At 39.4% G+C, this 18,046-nt stretch overlaps 2 protein-coding genes across 3 annotated transcripts in view; one reads left to right on the forward strand and one right to left on the reverse strand.

Moving 5' to 3' along the window:
• IRS4 (insulin receptor substrate 4) overlaps nt 1-13,405 on the forward strand; it is a 43,927-nt gene extending 30,522 nt beyond the window's left edge. The window contains exons 6-7 of the transcript XR_007509464.1: nt 11,809-11,969; nt 13,324-13,405. The gene's annotated coding sequence lies outside the window, so the exon portion shown is untranslated. The remainder of the gene's footprint in view (nt 1-11,808; nt 11,970-13,323) is intronic.
• The window catches only part of COL4A5 (collagen type IV alpha 5 chain), an 87,644-nt gene that overhangs the window by 3,520 nt on the left and 66,078 nt on the right, over nt 1-18,046 (reverse strand). The window contains exons 35-50 of one of the 2 annotated variants that reach the window (XM_049827810.1): nt 17,936-18,025; nt 17,073-17,212; nt 16,002-16,128; nt 14,653-14,733; nt 13,992-14,090; nt 13,374-13,424; nt 12,387-12,572; nt 5,648-5,781; nt 5,171-5,243; nt 4,951-5,022; nt 4,445-4,573; nt 4,071-4,169; nt 2,531-2,743; nt 2,007-2,184; nt 1,307-1,421; nt 811-983 (exon numbers count right to left, since the gene is read on the reverse strand). In XM_049827810.1, the coding sequence (XP_049683767.1) occupies nt 811-983; nt 1,307-1,421; nt 2,007-2,184; nt 2,531-2,743; nt 4,071-4,169; nt 4,445-4,573; nt 4,951-5,022; nt 5,171-5,243; nt 5,648-5,781; nt 12,387-12,572; nt 13,374-13,424; nt 13,992-14,090; nt 14,653-14,733; nt 16,002-16,128; nt 17,073-17,212; nt 17,936-18,025 (1,960 nt within the window). Of the gene's footprint in view, nt 1-810; nt 984-1,306; nt 1,422-2,006; nt 2,185-2,530; nt 2,744-4,070; nt 4,170-4,444; nt 4,574-4,950; nt 5,023-5,170; nt 5,244-5,647; nt 5,782-11,965; nt 12,065-12,386; nt 12,573-13,373; nt 13,425-13,991; nt 14,091-14,652; nt 14,734-16,001; nt 16,129-17,072; nt 17,213-17,935; nt 18,026-18,046 lie in introns of those variants that run through there. The other variant, XM_049827811.1, reaches the window with a different exon arrangement.

Below are 18,046 nucleotides of genomic sequence, written 5' to 3' on the forward strand. Positions count from 1 at the left end.
CACTACTGCTATATAACACTGCACATTGCCAGCTGTGTACCACAAAGCTACATTTTTCAATTAGGTGGCAGTGGGAATATTTATGAGGTTTTTATCAGCACACAAACAGGGCAGTAGCAATTTATTCTATGAAAGGAGATGATTTTTCAAAGAAAAAATGATTTTGCTACTCAAGTTGAAAGGGAAAAAGGTTGAGGAGCTGAGAGACTCCAGCCAAAATGCTGACTGCAGAGAAACTGAGGACAGAATGTCCACTGGCTTCCTTGCAGCCAAAATGTCATCCTAATTCTTCTGCAAAGTACTGGAAAAAATGCTTGCCATGGAGGGTATGAAACTTCCTTCATACAAGGGTTTTAAAAACAGGTTATATGAACATCTGCCTTAAAAGGTTTAAGTAGAGTCAATCTTGCCCTTCGTATATGTCCCTTGTACGTCTGCGAACTAACTTTTCAAATATTTGAGGCTATTGAAAGGCCTGGCAAGAAAACAAAACAACAAAATTGATCTTCGAGGCTCCAAATACAGTAACTACAGTAGGACTACTTTCAGAGAAGGTACTACTAAATGTGAATAAGAATTGACATAAAAAGAATCTGACTCCTTGCAAAACAGAATGTGCCCTAGCAAGTTTTTACATAATATTAAAGGCTTACCAAGGAAACACTTGAAAAACTGGTTGTGATGGGGAAAACAAGCTAAATTATTTCCCTATACCCCTGTGCACAAATCTCTTGATCTTCAGAATAAATTCAGTTTCCAAAGCTTTCATTCCAGAAAATAAAGCAATATACAAGAAACAGGTTTTCTTACCTGAACATTTCTGACACCTCTACAGTTGCCAGCCAGAAACTATATGAATTGGCATAGTAATTACAAGTGCCACGACCATGGCATTCAATAAACGGAGCTGAGCGGAATTCTTCTAAACAGGATCCCGGTGATGCCAAGGCCTGTCCAGAGCCCTCTGCTCCAGCACTAGTGTGCTGGTGTAGGGGTGGAGGAAAGAAACACACAAAGAAAGATCTTACCGTAGGTGCTAAGAATCAAACAGCACACCATTCAACTACTGAAAGAGCCTCTGTCCGTTCTTGGTTGAGATAATGCAGTGGTCAGACACCTCCATAAATATCAGTCACACTGGGCTCTGAGTACCGGGAAATCACTGTTAATCTTGGCTACCATGGTTAGTAATTGAAGGTAAAGGCTTTCGAATGACAGCCAGCGTAGTTTTTAACAAAATCCTATAGCAGTTAGTTGAGGACACAAGTGGGTACTAGCCACTTCTGGAGCAGGAGGCAGTTCTTACCATCATGAAAGAGTAACCGATCCAAAGGGAGTCCCAGCCTGGAGGACACGATGGAATCTGAATGGTCTGACTGTGGACAGCTATCACCATAGCAGGAGCTTCACACACAACACATCTGGACACAGGGGAAGTATCAGAGACACATGCGATATTAAAATATAATAGGAGTAAGTTTTATTAAGAATTCTTACACAGAGAACGGGAGAAAAACTGGCCTGTGAGAGGCCATCCTATTAATCTAGACCTCTGCTTCTCACGTATTTTGTAACTGCAATAGGACAGTATTTTGGAGTGCAAAATCTACCCGTATTTCTACTAACAACCATTGGGTAAAATACTGCAGCAGTTCCTGAAACAAAACCTGGGAGCTCAAAGTCCCCAAGTGGATACCTTAATCCTAGAGCTAATGGCTCTCATGCTCTCCTTCCTGTCCTTGGCAATCTTGCACTGCTGACTATATAAGCTTCCTCAGCTGAGGAGAGCTCTTACAGTCTTTCAGCCTCGAATTATCACTGCTGCACGTAGACAGACCTTTTAAGACAATGAATACTTTAAACCAGGCTACTTTTCTAGTATTTCCCAGAGCAAAACATGACAGATTCATCTCCTTATATCCAACCTGCTCATTGGAAATATACGGATAAGATGTGCAATTTATCCAGGTATTAAAAAAGAGACCTGATGGCCTGCTTTGTCTCACCGGCTAATGAATGGCTGGATGCTTTGCCCAGTCAGCGGCTCCATGCTCATTGGCATTGGCTCTGGAGTTGATAGCCAGTAGGAATAGTCATTCCTTGATGCAAAATTACAAACGTTGTTGATGTTGCAGAACATGAAGGGCATGGTGCTGAAACGTCGAAGACAGCTCCCAGCAGTACCTACAGAGTAAGATATGTAAAATGTGACAGCAAAGTTTTCACTTCGTTGCTTTTTATAGCAATTCTTTGAGAAGAGTAATTGTGTATTCTTCCTCTCCACTTGTGAGTGCACAGCATGTGCTATCAAATTGTCACATGTGGGAGAAACTTAACTTCTCAGTTTTGGTTTACATTCTTTCATCCTGAATTATAATGTGCAACCTCTGGAGACAGTAGATCTTAGTATGCAATCCCCATCCTCATCTAAGAAATCTCCAAGACCATCATAGCTTCAGAGAACCAGAGCATCTGAAGAGGCAGCTACAGCCTCTTTCCCCTTAAAGACAGAGCATACAGAATATCTCACCCAAATCCTGGCCATGTGCTCTCTCATTTCCTTGCACATATAGAAGAGAGAATCCATCATATATTCTTGATGTTCCTTGTGGACATAGTGGTGTATCCCTGGTTTGGCTGTGCCGAGTTATAAGGAATCCGTGAGCAACAGAAGCTGTTCCAGGAGGACCAGGTGGGCCTTGTAAGCCATCAGGACCAGGAGGTCCCTGTATTCCTCGTGAACCTGTTCACATAAGAGAATCGGAACACGGTATTTATTAACACCATTTCTTGCTCTTTTAGGACTAACGTAGCTCTGAAATGTACCATCGTCTTGTGATTAAGGTGCTCGTGAATTGGGGGACCTGGTATCTGCTAACACCATCTTCCTCAAATTATTTTTTCATGTAAGCTTGGTTAAATCACTGAGGCTGTCATAGCTAGTTATAAAGTAACAGTGCAACGTCCCTCTGTTGTAGGGGTATTGTGAAGTTAAATACATTCAGAGCTGTGAGGCACTAAGATAACAACTGCAGTAGACATGACAGCCACTGGAATGAGTCCAAATCAGCTTCCCCATTCCAAAACGTATTTATCTGTGTATGTAGCTTAATCAGGTAATATTGAAACACCTTGCTCAAGATCACAAACTAAATGGCAGAGCCAGAAACAGAAGCCAGTCTCACTCTAGGGCATCCTATGATAACACCTGAGCCAAAGCCCACCAAAATGAATAGAAAAGCTGCAGTCAATTCTGGAGTAGGTTACAAAGAGTGGACATAGGGTAGAACAACCTTGAATGAGAGCAAGAATGAGTCATATGACTGAGAAAGGTAACAGAAAAAGCATTTGTTCTTGAACAGCAAAAATATCAGGAAATACAACCAGAAGTATTTAGACTATGTTATTCCACAGTCATTATTACGTACATTTTTTTTCACTAAAATAATGCTAACAGATTTCATAGAGCTACTCGGACAAAAAGGAAAAAAGTCACTATGGATTTTTGTATGGTTTTACTTGTTTAAATTCTAATGTTTTTTCTTACAAGTTGCAATATATAGCTACTTAATATGTATCATAATCTTTAGAAAATTGTCCCACTACCTAGTCTGATTTCTTTTCTCAAATCATAATTCAGTAATTCTAAAGATTCTAACATGGTAGCCTGATCTCTGCCTTTGGTGAAATTCTTTCCTTTATGAAGTCTGGTTTTCCCCATTCATGATTTCCATGCAAAATTAAAATTATTTTACTAATCTCTCTCTTCTGTTTCTTACTATCTTCATTATCTCCCGTGCGTCATCTGTGCTGCAAAGGGGGTGCCATTAAGCTTGAAATAAAGCACTCTACAATATTATTCGGCAATGAGCAGCAGCGTGCTGGTTCCAAGAATATTCCAAACCAAAGTATGTTCAGCTGCTTGTAATATTTTTGCATTAAGAAAATCCTAAAATTATTATTTTATTATTACTCCTGTGAGGCAAAGATCTCACTTCCCAGTATTAGCCTGCACTTACAAAAGGGAACATCTCTTTTTCCACTGGGTCCTCATAGGATAAACACCATACCTGGTTGGCCTGGAAGACCTCTCTCCCCTTTACGTCCTGCTGGACCATCAAAACCAGGTAGTCCATCTCGCCCTGGGTCACCAGGAAGACCAATTGGACCTAGAATAGACAAATGCCTAACTGAAATAAAAGCTCTTGCAATCTCACTACCGAAATCTTCAAATTGTCTGGGACTCATCCGTTGTTCCTTCATGATACATCAGACAAGAACAGACCATTAAACCAGATGTGTATGGTAGAACCCTACATTTATCTATTGCCTCTCGCTGAATTCAGTAACTTGTCTCTGCAGCCCATGCCAAGTGACTCGCAAGTGCAACCAGCAGTCAGCTATACTGACTAGTAATTTTCTCTGCAGCCACCTAGGATCATACCTGGCAATCCCTGTGGCCCTGGCAATCCAGGTGGCCCTTTCGACCCAGGCTGTCCTGGAGGACCCGGGGGACCAGGGTCACCTTTGACAACAATGCTTCGTCCAGTGGTACCTGGTAAACCTGGTGGACCTGAGAGAAAGCAGTTTAGTATTAGATAAACCAAGGTGGAAAAGAGTATTAGGAACAGTTTCTGTTATTTACTACAAAATCAGAAGCCAAGTGCTCTATCAATATAAAGATTAAGTGTATATATAAGGCAAAAAGTGCTCTCGGTGACCCCCTGCAAAGGACAGCTCTGCAGGTGTTGATCCACGTAGAATGGATCCAGAGTATAAAATACGGTAGGATGACTTCTCCAGCTAAAAAGTATAGCATGGAATTGTGTTTAAGCTGTTGCTCACTTAACTACTTTACTTGCTGGCTGAGACCAACTCAGTCCTACATCTGTGTAACAAATTCTACTGGCAGGGAGCAAAAGTGACAATAATGCTACCCAGGACTCCTACCTGGTGGGCCTGGCAGTCCTTGACTGCCCGTGAGGCCAGCGGGTCCTGGAGGTCCAGTGGGACCCTTCATACCTGAAACATCAAATTCACACAGTTACACAGTGAAAGAGCATGCTGTCTTACAAAATCTGCTGCAGGAATGGCCAAAATCAGGCTTCTCTTCTCCCCAAGGGGCTGTTACTTTGTCTGGAGGTTTTCACTTGAAATGCTAGTTAAATACCTGGGAATCCTGGAACGCCTGGAAGCCCGGGGTCGCCCTTCATTCCATTCAGACCTGGACGACCAGGATCCCCCTGAACAGAACAGCTTCACGTTATTCACTCATCTCCTCAGCAGTTTCAGAAAAAAAGATAGAAGAGGTGGCTGGGGGACAAATAAGCACACTTTGGGTCTGTGAACTTGCGCTTTGAAGGGCTGAGGCCATGCATTTTGCTCACTGCACTGGGTGCTGTCAGAGAACACCGTAACAAGTGTCCATTGAAAGCTCCAGCTCCCATGGGAATATAGTGGGGACCTCCTGCCCAGAGACTGGGGGATAATTAAGGAAAAGACCCTCTTATTCGCTACAAGACAAGGTGTTAGCTACTGTGTTTTGGCTTTTATTTTACTATGATAAACTGCATATTCCATCCAAATATATTCAATTGTTATTGCATTTAAAAATAAACAAGGGGGGAAACTCCATTTCTTGTCCTACCTGGCGTCCAGGTGGTCCTTGATCTCCCTTTTGACCAGTCAGGCCAGGTGGGCCAGGTTGACCAGGGTTCCCTTTTTCCCCTTTAAGTCCTCCACTGCCTGGTGGCCCTCGCGGACCTTCTGGGCCTGGTGGACCTTAACATTGCAGAACAAATATGCATCTATCAGTACATATCAACCATTCTCCCCGAGTTTGTGCCTTCAGCGTGAAGAAAAAAAAAAATAATAAAAAAATAATTTTTTTTTGGCTTGACTTCCCAGTTCTATTTCAATGCTGAATTCAGGATAAACTAAAGGGAAAACAAATAGAGGGATTATTTGCACTACCCATATCAGGAACCAAGGCTCCTTATCTAGCTGATGAAGAGAAGCAGGTCTTTCCAGAAGGCAGTGCAACTCACCTGCATTAGAAGCTTACCAGTGACCAGACCGGTGCCTTTAGTAGGAGCCAAGAAACCCAAAATTAGATGGTACAAATATCCCCTCTGCTGACCTGCGTTACATTCATCATCTCTTATGTGCAATCTTAAGAGACTGAATTCCTTTTGAAAGCCAGTCTCAACAATGTAAAATATTGCTGCTTTTTTGCTGTTAGAATTTGACATACCTATTGAGGAGCCCAGTATATACTGTCTGGTGACTGCTAGGCAGCAGGAAGCCCATCATTCTGTCTTGCCTAAATAATAATCCAAGCTGCAGAAACTTCCTTATGTTGAATGACTCTCCCTCCAACTGATTTGGCTATCTTTAGTAGAATTACGCTGTGTCAATCCAATAGAGGAACTGGGCTGGTCTTTAGATATTTGCTACAGCCACATTAATCCGAAGCAAAGTAGTGGATTTAAAAGAAAATTGGATATTTGGAGAATGGAAAGATGAGACCCCCTCCTTTATGCCACCATCTAAATAGAAAGTAACCGATATTAATTTGTGGCAAAACAAACTGTAAGCAAGTGCAGCAACAGCTAATAACATTTTACAAGTTAGATCTCATAATTGGATTAACAAGAGGATCTCTTTGCAGGACAGCGCTATGACATTCTCCCCTGAAGTACAACAAATCTGATAACATTTAGCAGTGTGCTGGATTTTCAATTCTTCTGCAATCTCAAATAATTTAACATCTCCTTTGACAACCTCATAGCCTATATTCAGTGGATAAATTTGATGAGCTGTATTTCTGCAAGCAAACCTCAGTATAGAATTCCTTCCAAAATTTTTCTTTTTAAATCAACAGCAATTTTGTACCAGATTTCACACATATCCTGTAGCAGTTTCAGCTATAGAAAACATCATGCAGGGATTTTTTATGTTCATTTTGCTCTTTTATACTGGTCTAGTACTGTACACGTGCAAAATAATAACAGGTTACCATTTGAGGCATGCTAATCAAACACATATGATCTGCCGGGTAACCATAGTCCTTAAAAAGATAATCATAGAATTACGGGAAAACATCTGTTTCTCTTACATCAAGTGCAACGCAATGAAATAAATTGACCGAGTTAAGAGTCTAACCTGGAGGACCTGGAAGGATCAGAGTTCACCAAAGCCCAATGATCGATGTTAGAAGGGTCAGACATCACACAGTACAAAACAAGATTACTAGTTAGAAATAGTACAGATGACAGCATATACACTACACAACAACCCATTTCACCAGCATATTTTGTATTTACAGTATAATCCACATGCATGCATAAAACCATACATGAATACACAACGATATGTATTTTCAGATACAAGTTATTCTGGTGACTAGGCTCTACTAAGACTAATTTGACACTTCATTTAACAGCAAACTTAAAGCTTTACTAAAGAATGTGTTATTGCTTTAACATTACAGCTGAGGCCTGTGACCGGTTAGTCCTACTCACAATGGGGCTTGGACTATGTAACCATTTCACTGACAATATTCGACATCACAGGGCCTGGAGCTTGGCAAATATGCAGGGAAATGGTGAATGACAACTCACTCTTGAGCAAAATTCTGCTTTGGGCCAGGGAGGAAGTGTGATTAACAGAAGGTATGAGCCTCAACTATCTGTGAATACAGTTCTAGGACTGAAAAGCAGGCTTATACCCTCTTCAAAGCAGTAAAAGCAGGATTAGCATGGGTCAAAAGGGTTGCAAATGCTGTAAGCAAAAATACAACAGAACTTACAAATTTAGAATTCGTTGTCTTTACTGTTAGCATTATTTTTTCTTGATAAAAAAACCTCAGATGTACCTGTTCTTGATAAAAATACCCGAAGATTTACCTGTTTAAGTTTATTATGGAGAATGGCATGGGGTCACATCCTTAGAAAAATCATTTAAATGTCCTCTTTCACAATGTAAGCTGGTTGTCCTTACCATGCTCCTCAATTAATACATTTTAGCTCCTGTGCCACTTGTATCTATCTTTCATGTCAGTGAAATGATTTAAATATAACAACGTATCACCATGCAATTTGCACCTAAAAACTACAATAAATACACGTCAGGTTTATGTCAATGCACTATTTCTTACATATTTGATAAATTATTTTAAATACTAACTGTAATACAGTTGTTAAAAATAATGACATGGACATTTAACTGTTAAGTACTTATAAACTATATTTCACTGTTAGATAAGTTTTGCTATGATATATAAATCTGTCCTATACTTAGTGATTATTGAATTCTGGCTGAGCACAGTCACAGGGTGGAACAAAACATGAAGCAACTGATAAGTTCCTCTCAGCACACCCATGATGGTAGCCCTCTTTGAAAGTGTGGTTACTACTTGTGTGACCACAGTTTAATTAAAAGGTAAAGCCACATTCATTTTTTTATGTGATTGCATGAAGCTAGGATTCAAACATCAGGGGCTACCACATTTGCTACCTCACAATGCTTAGGACAGCAGACTAAAAGCTAAAATGTATTCCTTTATTGAATTTTCATGACAGTTCTTCGCTTCCTGAAAGTCATCATAGCAAAACCTAAAGACATCATTATTATTAAATAGATATACCAAGTCATTTTCAATCTAGACACAGATGTTAAAAATCTTCCCAAGAGCTGGCTTGTGTTACATGCTGATATGCTAAAATTACGATAAGCTTGTGAAAATGACCATGTTCTTACCAGTCCTGTTCCACTGCCCTAGTGTTAGGGAGGGCTGTATGCTTCATTTTCGTTAAATACATGTTAAAGGAAGAGCTTTCCTCATTTCCTCTAAATGTGCTGGTGAAGCAAAACAACGGAAATAAGGATTTCTCTGCACGGGAAAGTTACAATGCTCTAAGTTGGGAACGTAAAGCATCATTGTTACTCTGTATAAATTTTCCTACAGACACTGTTGGTACAAAAGAAGCATCTAATTTATTTAAGCCATTTGAGAGTATCCAAAATCAACAGTAGCAGGTGTTACAAAAATGAATACTGTCACTTGCCCAAGATGCAAAACACAATTATACAGCAAAGACATGGGAGGACAGCACAAGATGCTTTTTTAAAAATTATGAAAACCAGTATATATTGTTTTCAACTGCATTGAGAATAAATATGCTAAAACAAGTTTCACAGTTGGGGACACTTTATAAAAGCCTTGCACATCTGGACCCACATGATCTTCCACCATGAGGACAGCAACACTGTCCTTTCGTTGTCACTCCTACATCATGGAGGAAGAGTCTGAAAGCCAACTCTGAGCTTTTCTTTTCTACCACAGATTAAAAAGTATGTCTGAAAAATGACTCAGCATATCTACATTTAGATGCTACAGAAGTATATACATTCATTTTCATGCAAAGTTATTATTTTGGAGTTAAGGGGCTAACCTGAGGGACCTGGGAGTAGGGGGTCAGAGTTCACCAAGGTCATCATTAGAACAAGGGGAAAAACATCAAAATTGTTAGAAATATCAACAAGCTAACATATTCAACTAAACCTTTCTTTTTAGATTTAGCTCAATATTCCTTTACATACAGTATGCAAAACACCAAACTATTATTATTCATAGCAATGAAAACAGACATGTGGAGTAATAGCAATGTTGTGTTGCCCTGGAAATTGGCTTAATTTTATAATCAATTAATAAAAGCATTCCAACACCATCTATCAATGTTTGTTTGAGGGGCAACTCAACTGAAGTCAGAGAGCTTCATCATGCTTGACTTCATCACTTTTACTAGTCTTAGAATATACCCAGAAGCCAGCAACAAACAGTATATGCATACAGCTTCTGGTTTTATTTATGTCCCTAGAAGGGGGGGTAATTTGGCAGCCACACAGCTGCTTTTATGACTAACTGCCTTATGTTGAAATGTTACAAAATCAGCATTCCAACAATAGGCTGTGTTATCATTGGAAACAAAAGGCTGGAGTGCTGATTGTACCAGAACTGCAATAATAGTTTGGTTTATCCACATTAGTTCACGCGTAACTGAGCAAAACAAATGCTTCACTTTATACATTGCATGCAACAAAAATGGAAATAAGAGAAAGAGAGAAAGAGAAAGAGAGAAAGAGAGAACATGGCTGAGCAGAACCTCACTGGTTGTTTCCCCCACCAATGCTCATAAAACTGCAAAGAAAATCAGTCCTACCACTCGTCTACCTCCCCAGCTGATTAGAGTCAGTAAGCACCTGATTTACACAGAGAAGTGTGAACAGGATGAGAAGCTTCATAAAAACACCAATGCTACAGCAGAGCATGGAATCTCAGTTGGTAGTTTCCTTATATACCAGGAGCTGCTTAGCTGGTTTACTTTTTTTTTTTTTTTTTTTTTTTTAAGAGTTTGGAGATATCCTCTGTATAAGAATCTTTTAAAAATTAAAGCCTATACTCTTATGGACAAATCAGCCATACTCTTATGGACCAGTTAGCTTCCTGTGCCAAAATTTTAATTGCTGTACCACTCTACATACAGAAAAATTATCTTTGGAAGATCTCGACATCTAGAATGTCTTAGGCCTTTATTTGGGCACACTTAAATTACAAAGCCCAAGTCCAGCATCCCACCATCTCTTATCCCTTTGCTCCTTTTCCCACTTGCCCCAGCTGCGACTCTCACCACAGTGAGCAGAGCTGGGATTCCTTGTCCCATACTCCTACCAGCCAGTGAGCAACTAGGCAGAAGTGGACAAGGCCACTCAAGAAAGTGGAAAGCAAATTAGAACTACCAACTTGCTGCAGGGATGCTCCACTGACTGGTTAGAGCCCCTAGGGCACAGCAGGGAGTAAGTTCCTCCAGGAGAAAGGGGGAAGGCACGCACTCCTCCTTCCACTATCCGAATAGGAAACTGGGAAGAAATTGTGACTGGCTGTGAATTATTAACCCACTGGGTTGTTCCACACCAGTCACATAAAAAGCAGGTTTAGGATACAACACAATTCAATATTTTTACTAGGACTAAAAGAAAACCGCATTATACCAGCAAACAGCACCCCAGTTTTAAAGGTGGTACAAATTAAAACCAAATGTTTGTAATGACTTGTTTTTTAAATGCACAGTTAGGATAGATGAGTTCATAGCCTACTCTGCACAAGAGAAAAGCTCATACTGCTGTTGAGAATAATCAAATATTACTCAATTCCAGTTCTGGTGAAAATATTTTGATAGAATTCCATCTAAAAATGTTTTTCAGTGGGATTGCCTTCTCCTGTATCAGAAGCAAGTATGAGGAAAAAAGCAAGTCTTAAAATCTTTCCAAGTGTGTACTGCAAAACTGAACTCTCCCTCGATACCCCAAAATGAACAATATATGTGTAGGAACAATTTTACAAATGTACTAACTCAAAACTAACTTTCCCCAAACAAATCTTTGAATAACAGAAAAATCTGAGGTCACAGTTTGAGGGCAATAAATAAAAATTTTCTTTGCATATTAATGGCAAAGTAATAAAACCTGTAATCAGCCAATGGCTTGGTTTGAAAGTAGTCTCCTTTAAGGAGAATATCAAGCATGTTAAGTGAGATGAGTCTTGCTGGTGCCAAAGTACTTCTAGACTCAAGGTACAGCAATAAGCTTGATCCAGAGCTGTGACAGGTTCATTAAAGTTAGATTTTTCAAGAGCAGTATCTAACCGCAAATAAACATTCTATGACACAAAGTATAAATCAAATTCTAACACATGCCAGGGAGTTGCTCAGCAATGTTAACTCAGTCTAGTGTTTTTTTCATTCCCAGAATTAGTTGGTGCAGGAACAAAATGCAAACATGGAATGGAAAGATGAAAACGGCATGATGGTGCACTGAGTCCATGGGAGCCACATGACACAACGGAGCAGTGAGTTAAGTTACATGACACGAAGATGAAGAGAGCTATCCAATTTGATCATGCTGTGATGGTAGCGTGAATTTGATTTTCATGACTCTTAAAATGATGGGGTTTGTTACTTTTGGTTTTTTGTGCGCGATGACATTTGCTGATCACGTGACAATACTGCAAAGGTATCAGATGTTCAAAAGTCGATATCGTGCTCGCTAGATGATTACTGTGACAGCATGCGGAGAATCTCCCGTTTATTAACGCATTAGATTTTTGCTGCCAGGTATCAGAAATTAATAGAAAATGAGGCTGGTTTATTTTTAGGTACTGTTAGTTTTGGCAACAAAATCCTCTGGTTGCCCACAAACATCAAGACCTCTGCCATGAGTCTTGAACTTATCCATCCAAATAAATTGAGTAAGTTTAAAGGCTGATAACCTACCAGCAAAATATGAAAGTACTGGCAGATGTTGATAGGTATGGGTCACGCTCTTACCTGGCCTTCCTGGAACACCTGGTGGACCAGGGCTACCTTTAGGACCTTCCAGAGGTGGACCTGGTAATCCTGGTGGACCTGGTGGACCCTGTAGACCAGGGAATCCCTGGAAACCTGGTTCTCCCTTCAGACCTGGAAGTCCAGGGGGCCCTGGAGGGCCAGGTAACCCCAGTTCTCCTTTTTGCCCTGTAAAATCAAACAGCCATGTTTATAAATACTGTTACAAATTGATATGCAAAAAAGTCCAAATACCATTTTGCAAAGCCGTTTCTCCCTCTTGCAGAAGGTGCAAGTCTGGCCACAAGTCACCTCATTTGTGCAGTGAAACAGTATAAAATTGGTCTAACATTCAGAAAAGAGTAAGGGCTACTAATTCTTGCAGGAGAAAGGGCTATAGCTTCTGACATGTTAAAAGGTCTTACTAAGCTTCACTTTACTACTCAGTGATGCTGTAGTTAATTCATAAACATCCTCCGAGTTTGTAAGCCTACAAGCAATGCTTTCTGTGAAGGAATCCCTCAATATTAAGACCTCATCATGTTTTTGAGACACTGCTGAAAGTTAAGACACACTTGCAAAATTTTCAAATAAGCTTGAGGAATTTAGGAGCTTTAATGCTACTGAAAAGTAATACAGCAAGCAGTGATATTTTCAAAGCAGCTTCATTTGTCATCTGTTGTATGAATGCTTTATTTACTGAAACAAATCAGCAAAGCTCCACACAATGCAGTAGACTATTATCCTGTGTGGATTTATTCTGTCTGCATAATTGCTAATTTACAAAATTCAGTAGTCAGTAATGAGTGTCTTTATTACCATGGTTAACAGAAAATTATATGCTGAGAAAAAAAAAAAAAAAAGAAGGTTATTTTAGTTGTTGCTATAGCATTCATTTGTTACAGAACATACAGCATGCTCTTCTTTTTTTGGTGTATAGATACATTTTACATTCAACCTTTTTAACAAAGAACAACAGAGAAACTTTACCTGACAATCCAGGAAGTCCTGGAGGTCCTGGGCGCCCAAAACCTGGTAGACCTGGAAAGAAAGAGATTCAGTTAAAAATGAACATATAACTTTCAAGTCTCCAGGAATAGGAATATGAGGCTGAGAATAGTGAAAGTGCCATTGGTCTAAATCTCCAATTCCTCGAGGCTACCAAGGTTCTCATTCACTCACCAGTGTACACCAAAGCCAGAGGTTTTGCTACAAAATACATCTGTAAGTATTTTTATCAATTCACAAGATGCCCTTTCAGATTTTGAGAGGTAATACATCTACATTTTTGGTTGGGGTTCTACATTTAAGGCAGACGTTACACTGTTTATCCATTCTGTAACTGAGTTGAAGCAATACAGCTACCGTAGAATACAGGAACATGGGCTGGTGTTGAAGTCAGGTAATAAAAATTTAAGAGCTGATTGAATTCTTGTCCTGTGCTTCACTGGCAGCTTTTGTGAGCACCCTTTGTGAGCCATTCTGCAGCTGGAGACCACAGGAGCAGCTTTGAAAGTGTATGGGCAGTTATAGGAAAAATCAAATAGAGAAAGCAGGACATCACAATGCAGAGTGAAGAGGAGAAAACAAACAGGAAGGATACCTAACCTGGTTCGCCCTTCTGTCCAGCTGGTCCAGGGATACCGTCTCGACCAGGCTGTCCCTTCTCCCCAGAAGGACCAGGAGGGCCAGGACGACCGATATCACCTAAAAGGGGGATAGAACACATTAGCACAGTAATGCCTAACCTGCAATAAAAAAAGCAACCTCCTCCCACCATCTGAATCTGAAGGTGTGACAATGAAATAACAAATTCACAAGGGTGTAATTTTAAAATTGAAACATTTTTCTCTCTCCCCCCTGAACATTTAGAAAAGGCTTTTAAGGCCTGTGACCTTTTAAGCAGTTCATGTTTGCTTAAAATAATATAATGCTTCCCTTTAGGATAAATTAGAATTTTGCTCCTATAAAAACAGGTTAGACCACTGGAGTACTTAACATAAATAAAGCCGGTAAATACTGAAACAGTTAACTTCTTGTTTCAATAGCTGATGATATGACTATGACAGCAGACATAAGTCGTCAAGAGAAAGTTAAACTTCTTTCTTTTCTGTTTAATTTCAATGAACTAAGTGTGTGCAATGGTGTTTGAGAATCCATGTACATATAGATGCATTTTCGTGATGTTAAAAAGGTAAGAAAGGAAGTGGCTTCATGCGTTATGTTTTTCACAGAAGCAGCTGACCTTTGCTGCACTGTTCATGCTCACCTACTGGCCCAGGTGGTCCAGGCAGTCCAGGATTACCTGGAGGCCCCTCAATACCTTTTGGTCCTGGAATTCCTGGCGTTCCTGTAAAATATGGGGTTTTCAATCAAATTAAGCGCAAAACTGGCTTTTCAGCAGATCTTGAAATGCTGTAATCTGAGATGGCCTGAGTAACAAATGAGCTAATTGTATCAAGATACTGTATATATGCTCATTTTGCAGATTTACATCTGATCAAGGAGATGAATTATAAGGCAAAGAATGTACAGAAACGAAACATAATAGCACAACTGTCCTTACTGCTACTCTCAAGACTCTGTCTTAAATGTTGAGTGTCCATGGCCAAGGACACAGGGAGTCTGGCAGTCTGCTAGGAAATTACCATTTTAGAGACAGGTGTTTCTGCTTGACAACAAATTGAAAGCATTATTACTAAAACTGTGCTTGGATAGTCTTTCTCCAATCCTCTTTTCCTTTCCTGAAAAAGGATCTTAATAAAAATGGTCTTAATTAGAATTTATACCATATTCTCACCCCTACAGCATGAACTGAGTGGGAGGTAGGAGAAACAATTGATCTGTTGCAGTATGTCTGTTCTGAGCAGCGCCTGAGCCTGATCAAGGTAGTGTCTCAATACCCCATTTTGACTTGCTCAGGGTCTTTCAGGCATGACATGAAGCAGAGGTTAAAAACTGTCAGGTTCATGGCCAGGTTTTGTTCTCTTCTAAGCTTCCTGCTGCCATGACTACACTGTTACAAATTCCCTAACTTCCTACATTAAAGCAGCTCAAGCATGCTTGTGGAACGGCCTTTATTGCAAATGCAGCATTGGTAAAAATGTTGTTTCTTTAAATTGAGAATGGAAGAACTGACGTACCCATAAACAATCTCTATTGATATTTTTTTAGAGAAGAGTGAAAACCTGATTTCATTATGGTTCAGAAAGAGATTCTCTTTAGAACATATTTTTAGATAATAGATGCTATTTAAAAAGCCCAGTTTTCCTGATGACAATTTTTTATCAATTCATGAAGTAAAAATACAGAGCCAAACACAGCTATGTTGTGGGTCAGAGGAGGTGAGAGTCTGACTGCTGTGGGGAATGGAGAGCATTAGCTAACACAACTGCTACATCCTCTCAGAGCAGATGAATAATTTCAGAAGGCACTTTTAAGCGATACATTCACATACTTATTCTTGCAGTGACAATTCCAACACAGCACAAAGCTTAGAAGCAGCAGATTGCTAGAAACTTTAACAGAAGCTGCAGCCCTCCACCAGTTACCCACTGTGTTTCGATGTATAGAGCAATATAAGCAAGCGGGAAAAAAAAATATCCTGTTCAGAATTACCTGGGAATCCAGGAAGGCCTGGTTCTCCTTTTGCACCTGGACTGCCTGGAAATCCAGGCAAACCAGGATTTCCAGCTATACCTTTACTGCCTGGACTACCTGGGTATCCAGGCAAACCGGGATCACCCTAGAAAACATTAAGCAGAAATGAGAACCTGGTCTTTGTAAGGTGCGTAAGCCCTTCTTGTACGTTTCCCATCTTACCACGACAAAAAGGTCACCATTATATTGTGTACACTTCTCCTTATATCCAGTTAATGGTTAACCATCTCACACAGGAAATTAATTGGAAATAGCAATTGTAAAGATTTTAACAGTTTTCCCCTACAATTTTGTACAGATTATCGTAGCTTTTCCTCAGAACTGGCCTACATTAAAGAAAAAAGTGTTCTCTTCTTTCAGAAGAGACAGGGATTTTTACCCCATGATAATGCAGAATAAAAAAAGAAATCTGTGGAGCTTTTATCATGCAATGTTTTTGCTAAATTAATTGCTGTTCAACATCAATTGTAAGGCATCAGCGAAGGCTGCTAGATATTCTGTAGGTCTTTTTGTCACCTTTTTGTGGGAGACAGAAAAAATGATATAGGTAAATGTTAGTGCAAATGTTCTATATAGACTTAAAAATTGTAAGCAGCAGTAATCAGGATATATCATTAGTAATTTACTCTTAAAAGCATATTGTCTGAATTTTTTTAGAATTAACTACATCATTAGACATGGGAGCAATGATATTAATTGTATAAATCCATGCCAACTACCAAAATGTCAGCAGGTGTCACAGTGCAGACTAGGCCACTAACTGAACACAACTTGGAAGGTCTGGTAAACAATCTTCTCCTTTAACCAGATTAAATTATATGTAAATATTTTCACCTTTAAAATTAGAAATTTTTGCTCCCACGTGAAAAGAACAAACCACAGTCAACCCTACTTGTTATTCACATATTTGTATACATATTTACAATTAACAACAACAATAATATATTAAGTTATAATTTAAAAAAAAAAAATAAACACAGAATCTAATTCCCTTACGGAATTTTCTGTTGAAGAATTTTGTAAATGTACCTTTGGTCCAGGGAGACCAGGAATACCAATGCTTGAAAGACCAGGGTCACCTTTCTCCCCTTTCAGTCCAGGAAATCCTGCAGGCCCAGGCTGCCCTGGACGTCCTGCTATTCCTTGGCTGCCTTTAATCCCTGGGGGACCTGTCCAAAGATAAAATACAAGTTTTATAAATATAAATAAAACTTCTGCAGTAGTTTAGAGAAATCACTCAAGTTACAGCAACTGAACTAGAAAGCACTAACAAATTGACTGGCTGGCTTTGAATACCTAATGTGTTTTTATTTTCTAAAAAAACCCTAAATTATCTAAAAATCTCATGGCTTTTTGCATGACATTTCTAAGCTTTCTTTTTTTATTCTTAATTTACACAAAACCAAATATCTTGCTGTAGTATTTAGGCACAATTTAATATTAGAATCCTCAGAAACTGGAATTTTTGTTTCAGCAATCTTTCTAAATAATGAAATTCACTTTCTTCTTCCTCTTTTGCTTGTGTCTGATGTCTGTCTTCTGACAGGTGGGTTTACAGTCATCTTTTTTCTGAACTTTCACAGAGTGGAATCAGAGAAACCAGAAAAGTTTGAAAGTTACAAAATATAGATAATTCTGCTTGTACATCTGTAACCACTTTAAAATAATATGTATTTACAATATATTGTCTATTTGCATTTTCTGTTTTGATGGGTATTTCCAATTTCTTAGGTACTATTTCAACAAGTATGTATGTAGGGCTTTATGTATTCCTCATCTGCATTACCATTTAAATATATTATTAGATACTGCACACAAGCAGATCCACCTTTGTACTATATAAAAGGAAAACATTGGCCAAAATGAAGTAAAATACAAGTACAGAAACTAACCTGGAAGGCCCATCTCTCCCATGGCACCTTTTAACCCTGGAGGTCCTGTTGGTCCTGGCTGCCCAGGAAGCCCCATGTCTCCCTTGGTGCCTAGGAAAGTTGTGGGTTTAG

Source organism: Accipiter gentilis, chromosome 24 (assembly GCF_929443795.1).
Source record: "Accipiter gentilis chromosome 24, bAccGen1.1, whole genome shotgun sequence".
Lineage (NCBI taxonomy): Eukaryota > Metazoa > Chordata > Aves > Accipitriformes > Accipitridae > Astur > Astur gentilis.